The following is a 17126-nucleotide window of genomic DNA, read 5'->3' on the forward strand; positions in this document are numbered from 1 at the left end:
ATGCTAGGTATTAATCACAAACTATAATCTTCATATTATAGTAATACATTTCTTGATTTTTAGTATTTTAAAGTTAGTTTTACTTAGAAACTTTTGTATAACAGATTATTACTCTTCAATTCTCAGGTGTTAGTAGATAAAACCTACCTCTTTCAGGCTGTCACTGAAAATAACTGTGAAAAGTTCTCAGAGTTAAACACACTTATTTTTACAGCCCACATCCTGCAATAAGACAAATTGATAGAAGTAGTCTTACTTTGCTCTTGAAGACCTTTTGTACAATTTCCCACTAAATGTGATTCTGATTTTATTTACTTAATTCTGTTGACATTGAATAAATACATAACATTAGTTTATAGGCTCTGTCTATTTTTTATTAAAAACATAACCTAAATTTATAATGGCAATCAAGTCCAAAGATACATTTTGTAGATAGCTGACTTATCCTGAATCTTAAAAGGGAAGTTTACTGCGTAATTCCAACAAGTGGGGAACACGAAATTCATTTTATGGGACCAGAGCTGTTTAGATAAATTTTTCTGCCATTACATGAGTGATTCTAGAGTCTACAGTTTAGCGTCTGGCAAGAATTTTAAAAGTAAAATAAGTATCTGCTGTCTCTGGCAGCCTTACCATATCCAGATTTACCAAATATGAAACCAGGAATTGAATAGATGTTGTTAGCATCATACTATTGGTTCTAATTCATAGCAACCCACCTTGTTGAGAGAAATCCATGACACTTTTCTAATTGAAAATACCATGATTTGGTTAAATACGCCTTAGCCCTCTAAGTGACTACCTCTTATAACACTTAAAGAATCATTTTATGTGGGGCACTTACAGCTCTTATCACAGTCCATACACATATCCATTGTGTCAAGCACATTTGTACATGTATTGCCATCATTTTCAAAACATTTTCCTTCTACTTGAGCTGTTGGTCAATCAGCTCATTTCTCCCCTCTCCCATTATTTCTCCCTCAATGAACCCTTGATAATTTATACTTTTTTCTGTCTTACAATGGCCAGTATATCTCTTCACCTGCTTTTCGCTTGTCCGTGCCCTTGGGAGGGGGTTTTATGTAGATCATTGTGATCAATTTCCCCCTTCTCCCCCGACCTTCCCCTTCCCATCCTGGTCTCTATTCTCTTTCTGAGGCATTTATCTGTCCTGGATTCTCTGTTTCCATCTCATATCTGTACCCATGTACATGCTCTTTGGCCTACCATGTAAGGTAGAATCAGGGTCATGATAAAGTAATGATGGAAGCATTGAACTAGAACAAAGTTATATTTCATCGGTGCTATTCTGCACCTTGACTGGCTCGTCTCTTCCTTGTAACCCTCTGTAAGGAGATGTCCAATTGTCTACAGATGGGCTCTGGGTCTCCACTATACCCTTCCCCTCATTCACATCAATATGATTTTTTGTTCTGGGTCTTTGATACCTGATATCTGATCCTATTGACACCTCATGATCACACTTCTTCCAAGTGGACTTTGTTGCTTCTCAGCTAGATGGCCTCTTGTTTATCTTTAAGACTCCAGACACTCTATCTTTTGTTAGCTGGACATGAACTTTCTTTACCGCATTTGCTTTGCACCCATTTTGTCTTCAGTGATCATGTCAGGAAGGTGAGCATCACAGAATGCCAGGTTATTAGAACAATGTGTTCTTGCACTGAGGGAGTACTTGAGTCGAGGCTCAATGTGTCTGGTACCTTGCTATTTAACAAAAATATATGTAGATAGATATTTCCCTATCATTATATATAGATCTATTTATGTACATACATGTCTGTATTTAGACATCTATAATTGTCCTTACCCTCCTTTTGCTTTCCTCTATTTCCTTTTGTTTGTCCCACTATCATGTTAGTCCTTACAAGTTTCAGTAATTCCTCGGTTATATTGTTCTTGATCAAGCCCTACCAGGCATCCTATGCCCTCACCATCGATTTTAGATCACTTGTTCCATTGTCCCTGGGTTTAACACCCACTTCCTTTACCCTGCTGTCCAATGTACCCCTGGAACTGTCTGCCCCCTTGTTTTCTCTGGATTGTTTGTCACACCTATCTTATATAGATAGACATGCAGAGACAATAATAAGCACAAAAACAAAACGGAGCAAAAGAAAAGCCTATAAATAGTTCCAGGTCTGTTTGTTGACCTTTAGGAGTGTTTTACAGTTGAGTCTCATGGGGTGCCACACCTGGCCCAAATTCTAATTTTGGCATTCCCCGTGGATTTTATTTCTTGCTGCTCTATTGCCTGCCCCTAGCATTTCTCCCTTGTATGGTGGGGTCAGATTAGGCACAATTCCTACACTATGTCTCCAATGTTGTCCCCATAGTGCTATGGGTCAGTGAGGGGCATCTTGTCTTATAGTAGGGCTGGCCCTATGGTCCTCTTTGCATTGGCTGCTCTGAGCAGGAATATCATCCTTGGAGCCTGGTGGGCCTGGATGTGTTCCACACTCCTTTCCTCTTTGTTTGCTTCTGTGTACTCTTATCAAATGGGAACTTCTCTCTGCTCTGTAGCTTCAGTCCTGTTGTCTGAAGTGAATTTTTCTGGATGAGGGGAAGTGTCCACATAGTTGGGTTTGGGATCGGTCCCGCAATCTCTCTTGCTTCACGTGATTATGTTGCATTCACATCTCAGCGTATTAGGTTGACGTTTTGTACCTCTCTCCCTGTGGACATGTAAACAACACCCTCCCCCTGGGTAGGTTAGTGCCCTGTTCTGCTACCCATGTCTCTTGTTTTTTCCATTATTTTCCTCTCTTTTTTAGTTGGCTGCAATATGTATCCCTGGGGGTGGGGTCTGGCCCCTGCTGGACCTCAACCATATATGTGTGCAAAACGATTTACCCTACCCCCCCCCCCTTTTGCATTTTTAACCGTACCTCAGGGGACTCATATTGTACTTGTCCTTTTGTGCTTGGCTTACTTCGCATAATTTCCTCCAGTGCTTCCCATGCGGTGATGTGCTTCATGTGTTTATCACTACTTTTTAGATATGAAGTACTCCATTGTATGTATGTACCACAGTCTTTGAATCCATTCATCCATTGAAGGAAATTTGGGTTGTTCCCAACTCTTTGTGATTATGAACTGTGTTGCGATGAACATTGTAGCACAGATGTGTGGCCGTGGTTTGTTTCTTGCCTCTTCTGGGTATATGCCCAGTAGGGGGATTGCTGGGTTATATGGTAGCTCGATTTCCATGTGCCTTCTATATTGCCAAATCAGTTTCCATAATAACTTCTTACACACAAGTCCACCAGCAGTAGATGAGAGTTTCTATCTTAACACAACCCCTTCAACATTTGTTACTTCCTGAGTTTTTTAATTGGGCTACCTTTGAGGGTGTTAGGTGGTATCTCATTGTTTTAATTTGCATTTATCTTATGGCTAATCATTGGGAACATTTACTCTTAGGTCTATTGGTCATTTAGATGTTTGCCACAGTGAGCTTTTCTGTTCAGGTCCATAGCCCACCTCCTCAGTGGGCTGTTTTTTGTTTTTTCTTCTTTGGAAGCCAGCAGAATACTGTAGATTTTAGTAATAAGGCCTTTGTCTCATGTGTCATTGCTAAAGATGTTTCGCAGTCAGTGGGCTTTAATACTTTTGGTTAATTATTTCTATGAACAAAAGTTGTTTACTTTCAGTAGATCCCACTTGTCTATTTGTGATTCCTCTGTATTCGTGTCCTTCTCAATTTCAGATAGTCTATGTATTACCTGTGTCAAAGTTCTCAGGTTTGCCCCATTTCCCTCATTGATGGCCCTAATAGTTTGGGGTCTTACCCAAACTATTTATCTCAGTTAGACTTGGGATTCAATCTTGTTCTTTCAGTCTCCTGGTTGCCTGGATTTCATTCAAGAACCTGGGGAAGTTTTCCCTCGCTGTTTTTGTCATTGACTTCATTGTCTCTTGTTCAGGTAGTCCAATTATTCTAATATTGCGCCTCTTCATAGCATCAGACATGGCTCTCAGATTTTCTTCAACTTCCCTGATTATCTTATTTGATTGCCTTTCCAATTTCTTGATGTCTGCCTTGTGTATCCTCTAGGACAGGGGTGTCAAACTGGTTGCCCGCAGGCCACATGAGGCCCAATGGTAATTTATTGTGGCCCTTGATGTTCTGAAATACAATGTAACACGGGAATCGTGTATACAGAGTATAGCCTCAATCTCCCCTAAGCACTATTTTCTCCATAACAATTTTTTCCTATTTTCATTTTGGAGCTTCATGGGCCACAAAATAAATTACCATTGGGCCTCATGTGGCCTGCGGGCAACCAGTTCGACACCCCTGCTTTGGGTCACTGGTTGGAGTCCTCTTGTGTTCTCAAGTCTGTTGGAGAAGTCTGAATTTGCTATGGCTTTTGTGATCTCGTCCTTTAGGCCTTAATATTACTCTTGCGTGCATGGCCTTTATGTCTTCTATAGTTTCATCCTTATTCTGTATTATTTCCTTATATCCTGTATGACTATAAGCAAAACACTAAAAATTTATTTTATGTGGCAGATCAATGTCTGCTTGTCTATGCATCTTTTTAGGTTGAGGACTTTTTCCAACATTGCCTTTTATTTCTCCTGTTTGTTTTTTTTTCATTAAGGTTTTTGGGACTGATTGCTGTTTGTGTTGTGTTGTTTTAGAGGAGCCTGGTGCCATTGTCTAGAAATGTGAAGAGCACTGGGCTCTGGGAGAATTGTAGGAATACTTCTTCAAACTTCCTGTTGCTAATTGTATTGTGGGCTACCCTTGTGCCTTAGCCTCTTGTAGTTTCATTCTCTCCCTAGGAAAAGTTGGATGATCATCTTAGGGGATGCTGTTTGGGTGATTGTGAACGTGCACTGGATGATCTCACAAGAAGTTGTGTGCTGGGGTCCATTGAGGCTTCAGGAACCGCTGAGGGCATGCAGGAGTGCCTCCTATAAGGGGAGTTGCATGATGGGCAGATGGGTGTGCCTGCTTTATGTAACACTACAGATAGTGGAACACTGGGGATGGTTGTTAACAAGCGAAGAAAACAACAACAGACCCAATGACACAGAAAGGAAGGAAGGACGGAAGGAAGAAAAGCCTATAGGTCATTTTTTGGGGGGCCTTTAGGAGTGTGTTTTGGGTTTTTTTTTTTTGGCCTTCAGGAGTGTTTTCTGCTGAGTCTGATGGAGTGCCACACCTGGAACCAAAGTCTCTTTTTGGTATTCCCCAGGGACACCTCTGAATGGAGAGATCCTCTTGGCAGCATTTTAAAGAATGGGTGAGTGTGTGTGGGGTTCTCTGGCCGTCATATTTATGAATGAAGGCTCTCTGGTCAAAATCGCTAAGAATGAGGGTTCCGTGGGCTACATGATAGAAAGGTTATTCTCTGGTGCCATCTTTATGAATGGGGGTTTTCCTGCACCATCTTTATGAATGGGGATATCTGGACATCATCTCTAATGATAGGGTTCTGTGGAGTCATCTTCACCTATGGAAATTCCCTGTCATTATCTTTAAGGATGGAGATTTTCTAGTATCATCATGAGTGGAGTTCTCTGGATGTCATCTTTATGAATTTGGGTTTTCTCTTTATGCATTAGGGTTTTCTTTATGAATAAAGGGATTCAGGGCACCAAATTTGTGGGGTTTTTGGGTGTCATCTTTATGAAGGAAGGTTCTTTGGGCATCATCTTTAAGGATGGGGTTCTCTGGGCATCATCTTCCAGAATGGGGGTCTTCTGTGTATCATCTTTCTCAATGGGGTTCTCTGAGCGTCATCTTCATGAATGGTTCTTATGTGAGCATCAGATTAAAAAAAATCTATAGTAACAGGGTTTCTTTAAGTCTGATTGTTACGAATAAAGATCCTCTGGGCACCATCTTTTTGAATGGGCTTTCTTTGGGGCTTGACTTTATGAATGGGCATTCTGGGTCAACGTAAATGATGGGGTTTCTCGTGCATCACTTTTTAGATTGGGGTTCTCTTGGCTTCATCTTTATGAATGGGGCTTCTCTGGGAATCATTTTTAAAGTATTGAGTTCTCAGGGTGACATCTATGCGAATGAGGTTCTCTTGGAATCGTCTTGAAGAAAGGTGTTCTCTAAGCATCATCTTTAAGATGAGGGTTTTATGATTGAAAGTCCTCTGGGGTTTCTCTGGAGGTAATAGTTGTTCATGGGGTTCCCAACCACTAGCTATCCAAATGAAGATTCTTGAGGTACCATCTTTACGAATAGGGGTTCACTACTCATTAATGGCAGGCATACCCTGCCAGTCATCTTTAAGCATATGCTTTCTAGAGACATCATCTTTATGAAGGAATATTTCCTGGCATCATTGTTGAGAATGAGGATTCTCTGGGTGTCATCTTTATAAATGAAGTTTCTATGGGCATCCTCTCTATGGACGAGGGTTCTCTTGGCATCATCTTTAATGATGGAATTCTCTGGCCATCTTGATGACAGGGTTTTTTCTGGGAATCACCATAAGGGTGGGTTTCTGTAGTTATCACTTTATAAATGGGCATTGTCCTTAAGGATTGCATTTTCTGCACATCAGCTTTATAAATGTGGGTTCTCTTGGCATCTTCTTTATGAGTGAAGATTTTCTGAGCACCTTTTTAATGATAGGGTGTCCTCTGAGCATTGTCTTTAAGAATGGGCTTTTTCAGGGTGTCATCTCTATGGGTGCGGGTTCTCTGGGAAACATTTCAGAATGAAATTATCTTGGAGTTGTCTTTATTCATGGGAAATCTCTGAGCATCATTTTAAAAGACAGGGTACACTGGGCATCATCTTTATGAATGAAGATTCCAGGGCACACTTTTGTGAATGTGGGTTCTCTGGGCATCATCATTCAGAATGAACATTCTCTGGGCATCATCTTTTAATGGTGGTTCTCTGGGCATCACTTTTAAGCAGAGGGTTCGCAGGGTGTCCCCTTTAGGATTGAAGCCTCTCTGGGCATTACGCTAATGAATGGGGGCTCTTTGTGCATCATCTTATGAGTTACAATTCTCTGAATTCATGTTTAAAATGGGGTACCTTGGGTATGATGTTCATGATCAGGGTACTCTGGGCATCATGTTTATGAATGGGGGTTCTTGGGCATCATTATTAAGAATGAGCTTTCTCTAGGCATCATCTATGAATGGGAGTTCTCTGCGTGTAATCTTACTTTATAACTAAACTCTGAAACATTTATTTCCACTGTTACATATTTGAACAACAAATAGAATGTGAAAATACATTCGATTAAATCTGCTTTAATTGGTAACAGTTCTGTGCTTATGGATATATTTGGGGTTTTTTTTCCTCATACAGGGCACTTTGAATATTTTACTATAAATGAACCTCACATTAGTCTGTATAAAGCTTAGTGAGATTATTACTCATGTTCAAATCACAGATAGAACAGAACTTTGATACAAGGAAGTCTCTGATAGATTAAATATTGGTTTATGGTCCATAACTTCCTAAATCTGATCATCAACATGCTAATTTAATAGATTTTGAAGGGCATAGGAAGAATGCTCATGATAAAACTATTACTTCTTATATGTCAATAAATTAACCTGAAAATGTTTGTTTTCCTCTGCCTGATTCAATAGCAATGAAAACAGCGAGTTACTGAAAGAGGAAAGAGAAGGGAATAGGTTGATATCAAGGGCTCAAGTAGAAAGAAAATATTTTGAGAATGATGATGGCAACATATGTACAAATGCACTTGACACAATGGATGTATTCATAGGAGTATTCTTTATTAATGGGATTCCCTGGGTATCATCTTTACAAATAAAGGTTCTCTGGGAGTCCATTTTATGAATGGGGTTCTCAGCCATCATTTTTCAAGTGAAGTTTTCTTGGCAGCACCTTTGTGGCTGGGGTTTTCTGGGTCTCATCTGTAGGTGTGGGGGATCACTGGGCATTGCCGAATGGTATGGTTCTCTGGGTATCATCTTTAGGGAGGGTGTAGGAAAGAAGGGAAAAGAGAGGAGCTGATGCTAACGACTCGGTTGAAATTAATGATGACAACATATGTACAAATATGCTTGAAACAATTGTGTGTGTTTTGGTATAAGCTGCAAGAGCTCCCAATGAAACAATCTTTTCTAATAATAATCAAAGAATGAGCATTCTCTGGGAGTTATGTTTATGAATGGGAGATGCATATGCAACATGTTTAAGATGGAGCATACTTTGGACAACATCTTTATCAATGGGGTTCTCTGGACATCTTTATGAATGGGGTTTTGCTGGAGTAATCTTTTTTAATGGGATTTTCTAAGCATCATCTTTGTGAATGAATATTCTCTGGGCACTGTCTTTTTGTGTGTGTGTGTGGGTTCCCTAGGCCTCCCCAGGTTCTCCTTGTCAGTGGAAATGCCCTGTCGTCATCTTTAAGGACAGGCATTATATAGCCATCATTTTGATGAATGGGAATATCTGGAGCAGCAACATGGGCCATTGGTCACTGCTGAGCGACCCTCTCACCATCTTTACCCGATTCAACATCTGGGGCATGACAGGGCAGGCCCCTTGAGTCCTGTAAGGAAACCACACCATTGCTGTGGAGTTCCTTTTCCCTGCTGACCCTTCTTAAGCAAGGTCTCATCCCTGTCATTGAGATACATGAGGGAAGCACTACCAGGCGATGGGTAAGACAGCCAAGAGGAGCTGTGCACTGATGACAAAAATAGCGCTTATTAAGCCGCAATGAAGTCCTGTGAAGTGACACCTCCCCTCCGCTGGGCTAATTAAAGCATCATCTTGGGTGGGTTGGTAAGGGTGAACCCAGCAGCAGTCTTCCTTGGGGCCAGCCCTCAAGCCAAGAAGCCTCAGGAGGGCCTTGCTCCATTGGAATCAGCTTGCTTCCAGTCCTGGAATGGGCAGCGTGTCCTTTCTGGGAAAACCTCATGGGCCAAGAGGAGTTTTCCTTGACGTTCTAAAGATCGCGCTGCATCTTCTGCCAAGAGCAGTGATTCCGGCTCAGCGGCCAGGAGCCCCTTGCGGTATTGCTATGCGAAGTGTCAGCATGTTCCCGCCATCCAGGCTGCCAGTCTGAAAGAGGAATGCGCGTTGATTGCTCAGAAGCCGCTGTAAGCTGAGTCTTAAATTCTTCGGCACAAGTAGTCACTTAAGACTCCTAGTGACCCTGCAGAGCAGAGTCAAAACTGCCCCCATGGGATCCTTGGCTGCCATCTCCAAGGGAACGCCTGCTGAACCTCTGGGTGTGCTGAAACCGCCAAGGTTTCCCTTAGCTGAGCAATTAGCTCATTAACAGCAATTAGCCACCCAAAACAAGCCAAACCACCTCCACTCTCACCTGCAAACCACGTGCGTGCCTTGTCTCATTCTATCCAAGACCGGAATTGAAGCCCCTGTGAGCTACTAAAGGGGCTTTCTTCTTTCACACTCACCAGCTGGAGACGCCCACCACCCCTGAGATCACAGCACCTCTTGGGTCAGCTCCTCAAAGCCGAGGTTCTGGTCTTCAGTGGCCCCAGCGCTGGGCCAGGAGCCCAGGAGTTCTTGATGGGTTTGCAGCGTCCCCAGGGGCACAAAGTTGCCATCAGAACAGGTGGGCCATACCCCCCCCTCCCCCGGAGAGGCGAGCCTGAGGGAAAAGAAGTCTGGACTGCTGCACTCTGCCCACCTGGGCTCCAGACTAAGCGAATCCGGGTGCTGCTCCGGTGTGCCCACCATATCCAACTCTGTGCACAGCAAATAGGCACCCCTCTGATCCCAGCACATTACAGACACCCACCCTGCTGTCCCAGGTCACCCGCAGATTTGCACACAGCCACACACGGCCTCCATCCGCCAACAGAAAGCGCCTGGCTTGGGAGGAAGAGCGACATGGAAGGCCCTAGGCAGACATCCCTTAGTCTGCGCCCCATCACATTCAGTAGTCACTAGACCTTGAAGCTTGTGGCCTCAGGAGGGATAAGTGCAGATACCTCCACACATCCCAGGCTCAGGACAAGGTGCTGCAGCCTCCTGGGGTCCAGGGAGGTAAGTGGCAGGCTCCATTGAGATGAAATTCCTGCCCCTGCAGAATTTAGGGCCCCACGTGGGCACCTGCCCAGCTGGGAAGTTCAAGGCCCTGCGCGCAAAGGAATGCCACCTCATGAACCCGCAGACCACCTGGAGCCTACAGTCTGCTAGCCCAGGGGCTGAAATGGCTGCCCTGGGCCTGAGGGAGTCATGACTGGTTGGAGGCATCATTTGCTGTGATCCCAGAATCCTGTCTACAAATCGGGCTCTGTCCTGGCTGCCAGGGATTGGGGCGCCGAAGGAGGTAGCATGCAAGCTCAGGCTGTGGGGTACTCTGGTGCAGCGTGGGGCACCCTACCTGGAGGTGCTGGAAGAAGGCAGAGATGTGTTAGCTGTAAGCTCAGTTACCTGTAGGCAAAGCAGGCACATTGGACGCTATGGGCTGCCTGAGACTCTTCCAGCCAACAAGCCTCCAGCTCCAACCCAACCGCTAGGCAGACCCACATCAGCTGCTAGAGGCTCAGGTAGTGCAGCGCTGGTCACGCAGGGATCCAAAGCTGCGTGCAGCTCTAGCTGCATGACAGCTCTCGTGGGTCACACGCTGGAACTCCGCCAACCTCAGGGTGCCACACTGCGGAGGAGGGGCCAAGAGACAGATGCAAGCACAATGGCTGGAGCTGTGAGTGAGTGCGACAGGGATGGCTCTGTGCCACTTTCTGGGCTCCAGTACCCTGCCCACCTAGGTTCCACTCCTATAGGGCTGTGCATCCTGCGGTCCTGACTACTGGCGGGAGGGCAGCCTGCCCATCACCAGAAGCCAAGGAAAGCAGTTTGGGGCAACTCCTTTCTGCCTGAGGCAGGGCCTCTCATGCCATGCCACTTTCCCAAGGACTAATGGAGAACTCAGCAATGGATGGAAGTGCTGTTAGGAGGCGGGTAATATATCCTACAGCCTCCCTCACTCTCCATCTTTACATTCCTAATATCTCCTTTCCCCCCCTCACCCTGCTTACTGTTTCTCATTCCCTGCCCCTTTTACCTGGGCAGTAGTCTGAGTACCAGTCCTGTCCAGCTGACATAGCCAACAAGCTTCCTTCAGTTTTGTAGCAGTGAGTGAGTGAGTAGGTGAGTGAGTGATTGGTAGAGTGACAGGTGGGTGAATGAGTTAGTGGGTGGGTGAGTTGGTGGTTGAGTGAGTGGGTTGGTGAGTGAGTGGGGGAGTAAATGGGTGAGTGTGCGTTGGGTGGTGGGTGAATGGATAGGTGAGTGAGTGGGTGGATTAGTGGTTAAGTGGGTGTGTAAATGAGTGTGTGGTTGAGTGAGTGGGTATGTGGGTGAGTGAGTGACTCAGCCCTCTATTCCTTCTCTCTGCTTCTCTCACCCAGACAATTGCGGCAAGTCTGAGGACTCTGCACCCTGGCCACACCTGTGCCCCCTTCCCCCACCATGGGAAGGGAGTTTTAGGGCTGTCACTAGCATCCTGTGTCTGTCTGCCCTAAAATGGACAAACACACCTGGGCTATGTCACAGCTGATTAGTGAGAAAGTACCAGGAAGTCCCTGCTTACCTGTCTACCAGGGAGCTGACTTTTGCAACCCCATGCTAAAAGCTCACTGACTTCCAGTCTATGCAGACTGGCACAGAGTGAACTGTAGGGCAGGGTAGAAACACCCAGTCCACCCACTTGGTGCTTCTCTGGGACTGAAAGCTTCTACCTTACTGGATGAAATAGGCAGCGTCTTTAGAACTGTGGACCTTGAGGTTACCAGCCCAATACAGAGCCACTGCATTTGGAAAGAGGCTTTGATTCTGTAGGAAGGGAATGGGGTGTGGGGGAGGGGTGTTGGATGGCTGCCAGACCTTTGGTGAGATGGAAGGAAAGGTGGGATTATTCACTGCAGACTATCTAGTAAACAACTAGGCCCTTGCTTCCTTAGCCTTGAGATACTCGTTGGGGGCAGGCCATTGAAAGAAAGGGATCAGGACCACCACCCCCACCCCCAAAAGAAAGGAGGGGGCTCTCTCAAGGCAATTAAGCACTTTGGACAGCATCACTCATGCAGAGTGACACTCCACATTCCCAGACTCACACACAGCACAGGGCCAGGTGAGGCCAGGCATCACACACCTGCCGTGAGCAGACATACATACACTCAATCATGCACAGGTCCCTGCACATGCGCATGCCCACGGTCTGAATGGTGGTCTGCAAGCCCCCTGTTGACAGCACTGTCCTCCACCTCATTCACACCAGGAATGCCCATGGAGGGAATGGCATCCTGTCTTTCTTGGCAGCCAGCCTCTTGCATTGCTCAGTTAACAAGCTGAACAACATTTCGATCTTACCTAGAGCTCTGGTGGTAATATGTTTCGCTTCAAACTCCACGACCAGCAGTTCAAAACCACCAGAGCTCCTTGGGGACACACCAGGTCTTCTACTCCCTGAAAGGGTCACCACGTCAGGAACCCATCGGAAAGTTCCACCATGCCCAATGGGGCGACTGTGAACCAGCCTCCACTGGGTGGCAGTGGGTTGAGGAGTCGGTTCTTCATCATTGTGCACATTCTGACTCTTAGCCGCCACCCCCATGTGGCTGGCTCAGAAATAACTGCACCTGGGGTGCAGGGGAAGGTTTCAGAGCTGTGCTTTGTGGGCACTCATGCCTGCCCCAACCCAGCCAGCTCTAATGGTCTGAGTCCCACAGCAGGGATTTGTGGCTCTTGCCCCAGGGCCCCTGGTGTGGCACTGTTGCTGAGAAGATGGCACTCGGGCCAAGTCACATGTCATCACAGGCTCCTCCTGCAAGGTGGCCGAGGACTCAAACTGCCACCAAGGTTCCCTTAACCTGCGGGGACCCAGCTGCTCTCACCTGCAGGAAGACCCAGGAAAGCGCTGTGCTGATTGGCGCTTGGGCAGTTGGTCCTGAGCTCTCGGACACCCAGTAGTGTGTTCAAAGTTGCCCAGCATTGCTATGGAAACCAGATCCAACCTCATCCCCTGGTCAATGCGGGGAGGGTTCTGGAAGGACCATATGCCCTGCTCAGAAGCCACTCCTCTGCCCTCCTATCAGAGGGAGGAGGTCTCCAGAGGGAAAGCTGCCTTTTGGAAATCATGCAAACATTCCCCCAAACCAGAGCATATCCGCCCATCCGTCTGTCTGGGACTTTTGCGTTTGAAGTCCAGTGAGGGTTCCGTACCTGGCAAAGACTGCGTTTCCTCCTGGCGCCTCGGATTGCCCTGCCTGAGCCCATCCCTACCCCCACCCCCTTTCAGGTCCGTGTCCTGGAGCTAGAGAGGCTCAGTTCCAGCCTCTGCGAGCTAGTGCTCAACCGCTGGAAGAGCTCGCAGTGGGTTGGGAACAGGCTGAACTCATTCTGTGTGTGAGTTCTCCAGCTGCACCTTCCTCTCGGTGGGAGAAAGTGACCTTGGGAACCACTGGCTGCCTAACTTTCCAGAGGAGCCCGGGCATGCTCACATCAGAGGCACTCCAGCCCAGGTCACGTGATCTTGGCCTTTCTCTCCATCATGAGCTTTAGAGGACTGCTGAGACCTCCTTGTAAGCCCAGAGTGGCCATGTTCACACCCTGTCTTCAGCCTGTGGCTGGGAGTCTGTTCATGAGGCTCTCGGTCTTCTGGTGTGGTGCTCACACTGCGGATGGGAATGGCTGTAAACTGTGAGTCCTGCACGTGTATGGGGAGGTGCGAGTGGGTCAGCGAGTGGACGGGCCTCAAATTTAAGCAGCCTCTCTACATGGATTTGCTTAGAGCAACGGTATTAAAGGGGAACAGCTTTAACAGCCACTCTCAGCTTTCAGGCATGGGCTTTGACTTAGACACGCATTGTTTAAGAAGAGGCAAAAAGGAGGAGGGGAGCTCATAACTGCATTATCATCCTTTCTCCAAGCTGTGGGACTCATCACAGGGTGGGGGTCTGCTTGTAGTGGTGGCCACACAGGATGACGCTCCCTCCCCTGCAGCCTTGACTTCTAAACGGGAGTCTTGGTCTGTCTCAGAGTTTCTTCTTCCTTCCTTTGTTTGGAGCATCTGACATGTACTTGTCCCTGGGTAGCACTTCATATGACAGCCTGGCCATCTAAGTGGCCAGAAGGCATCAGAGAAAAAGGTGTAGCCATCAACTTCCCAAAGACCCGTCACAGAAACCCTGTGGAGCACACAAGAGGTCAGGAGGTGTTGGAAAGTCTTCATGAAGCACCTGGGAAACCCGGGGGCCAGAGGGCCCCAGTGGCATAGTGGTTACCAGTCAGCCTGCTAATCACAAGGTCAGCAGTTTGAAACCACCAGCCACTCCTTGGGAGAAAGATGAGGCTGTCTACTCCCAGTAAGACTTCCCATCTCAAAAATGCACAGGGCAGGTTTCCATGCCCTGTAGGGTCAGGAAAGGCTCCACAAACACCCCGTGGTGGCAGAGGTAGAGGGTGGTTGTCTGTTGTTCTTGAGAAACCGGCAGTCCCAGGATCACCCCAGCTCAGAAATGCTGCTTCGGGTCACCAGCTTGTGGCCCTGGAAGCTGAAACCTTAAACGGCACCCCAAGATGATGACAGAGCAAGACACTGGTGCACTGCAGTGCAGAGGCACGGGTTTGAAACACACATGGCCCGTCGGAAACCCTGTGGAAGCTTTGCCACACAGCTCCTCTCTGCTGTGGTTTGAGTAAAGGAGACCATTGGCTATGGAGGACATTAGCTGTGGAGGGCATGGACCATGGAGTTCATTGGCCATGGAGGGAACAGGCTATGTAGGGCATTGTCTATGGGGATCCCTGGTCATGTGGACAGAAGTTATTAGGACCATTGTAAATGGGAACATTGATTGTGGGGATCACAGCTTTGTGGTGTACTCCAGGGAGCACTACAGTGAGACTTAGAGAGGCTAACACACTGTGAGATGGGGAGCCCAGGCTAGGTGAATGTGGATGAGAAACATGCCAGGGGCACGTCTACAGCAAGAGGATTGTAGACAAGTGAAAGATGTGCCACTAGGGTGCTGAAGGCTACATTAATCCTTCACATAGCACCCTGGCAGATTTGACCTGAGAACACAAAAACTCCCAGCCTAAGTGGTGGTGCTTGAGCCTAGCTAACAAAAGCCCTCTGGGGTCAGGTGGAACTTCCTGTGGGTTCTCCCTGACCCCAAGTCTTTGAAGAAGCAGCCCCCACCTTGGTCTTCCTCAGTGCGGCTGACCGGCTTGAACCACAGAACGCGGAGCTGTGGTGGGTGCTTCCCCACTATTACTGGGAGTGATTTGGATCGTGGTCACCTCATGAGAACTGGCAATGCACACAGGCTCAGCCTGACTCTGAGTCAACTCCACGCTGACCCCAGGAGTCCTGGTGGTGGTGTGGTGTCCCAGTAGGCTGCAATCTGCATGGTCTGTGACTCAAAGCTTTCAGAAACTCCAAGGGAGAAAGACCAGGCTACCTAACCGTATGAAGCAGTACTGTCTCCAAAACCCGACGGGGCAGTTCCATAGGGTGACTCAGAGTCGGCATAGACTCGGTGACTGTGAGTTGACTTGCATTGAGGCTTACCAAAACACTCCTGAGAGAACTCGGACAGAAATGTGCATTCTACACATTTTGAGGGGTCTGTTTTAAACCTATACAAACCATGCCAACAACCTGAGTTCAGAACCAGGCATTTTTGGGGAGTGCTCCCTAGCCCCATTGACCTCGAGCCAACTGTGAGAAGGCCACACCACACCATGCCATCATCTTTAATGATGGGGTTCTCTGGCCATCTTCTTTAATAATGGAGATTCCCTGAGCAAAATTTTTTTTGAGCAAAATTTTAAAGGATGGGGTGTTCTGGGCATCATCTTTATGAATGAAGATTTCTGGGCACATTTTTATGAATGTGGGTTCTCTGGGCATCACCATTCAGAATGAACCTTCTCTGGGCATCATCTTTATTTACAGTGATTCTCTGGACATCACTTTTACGGATAGAGTTCTCAGGGTGTCACCTTTACAAATGAAGGTTCTCTGGGCATCATCTGTATGAATGGAACTCTCTGCACATCATGTTAATGAATGGGGCTCTCTGGGAATCATCTATATGAGTGTTACTTCCCTGAATTCATGTTTAAAATGAGGGTGGCTTGGGTATGATGTTCATGATCAGGGTACTCTGGGCATCATGTTTATAAATGGGGGTTCTTTGGGCATCGTTATTAAGAATGAGCAGTCCCTGAGCATCATCTATGAATGGGAGTTCTCTGTGTGTAATCATTTTTATTATTTATTTTATAACTAAACTCTGAAACATTTAATTTCAACATTACATATTCGAATAACAAATAGGATGCAGAAAAACATTTGAATAAATCTGCTTTAATTGGTAAGGAACAGTTCTGTGCTAATGGATATATTTGGGTTTTTTTGCATAGAGGGCACTATGAATAGTTAACTATAAATGAACCTCACATTAGTCCGTATAAATCTTAGTGAGACTATTACACATGTTCAAATCACACAATAAGATAGAACTGAATTTTGATACAGGAAAGTCTTTGATACAAAGATTCAATATTGGTTTATGGTCCATAAGTTCCTAAATCTGATCAACATGCTAATTTAATAGATTTTGAAGGGCATAGGAAGAATGCTCATGATAAAACTATTACTTCTTATATGTCAATAAATTAACCTGAAAATGTTTGTTTTCCTCTGCCTGATTCAATAGCAATGAAAACAGCGAGTTACTGAAAGAGGAGAGAGAAGGGAATAGGTTGATATCAAGGGCTCAAGTAGAAAGAAAATGTTTTGAGAACGATGATGGCAACATATGTACAAATGTGCTTGACACAATGGATGTATTCATGGGAGTATTCTTTATTAATGGGATTCCCTTGGCATCATCTTTACAAATAAAGGTTCTCTGGGAGTACAGTTTATGAATGGGGGTTCTCTGGCTTCAGTATTGAAGTGAGGGTTTTCTTGGCAGCATCTTTATGGCTGGGGTTTTTCTGGGTGTCATCTGTAGGAATGGGGGCTTCTCTGGGCATTGCCGAATGGTATGGTTCTGTGGGTATCATCTTAAGGGTGGGTTGGGGAAGGGAGGAAAAATAAAGGAGCTGATAGTAAGGACTCAATTGAAAGTAAATGTTTAGA

At 46.0% G+C, this 17126-nt stretch overlaps 1 protein-coding gene across 1 annotated transcript in view; it reads left to right on the forward strand.

Moving 5' to 3' along the window:
* Positions 1 to 196, forward strand: part of LOC142435632 (gamma-taxilin-like) — a 57799-nt gene extending 57603 nt beyond the window's left edge. Inside the window, exon 10 of the mRNA XM_075539852.1 lies at positions 157 to 196. Within this exon, the coding sequence (XP_075395967.1) occupies positions 157 to 196 (40 nt within the window). The remainder of the gene's footprint in view (positions 1 to 156) is intronic.
* The last annotated feature ends 16930 nt before the right edge of the window (positions 197 to 17126 follow it).

Source organism: Tenrec ecaudatus, chromosome Y (assembly GCF_050624435.1).
Source record: "Tenrec ecaudatus isolate mTenEca1 chromosome Y, mTenEca1.hap1, whole genome shotgun sequence".
NCBI classification, from domain to species: domain Eukaryota; kingdom Metazoa; phylum Chordata; class Mammalia; order Afrosoricida; family Tenrecidae; genus Tenrec; species Tenrec ecaudatus.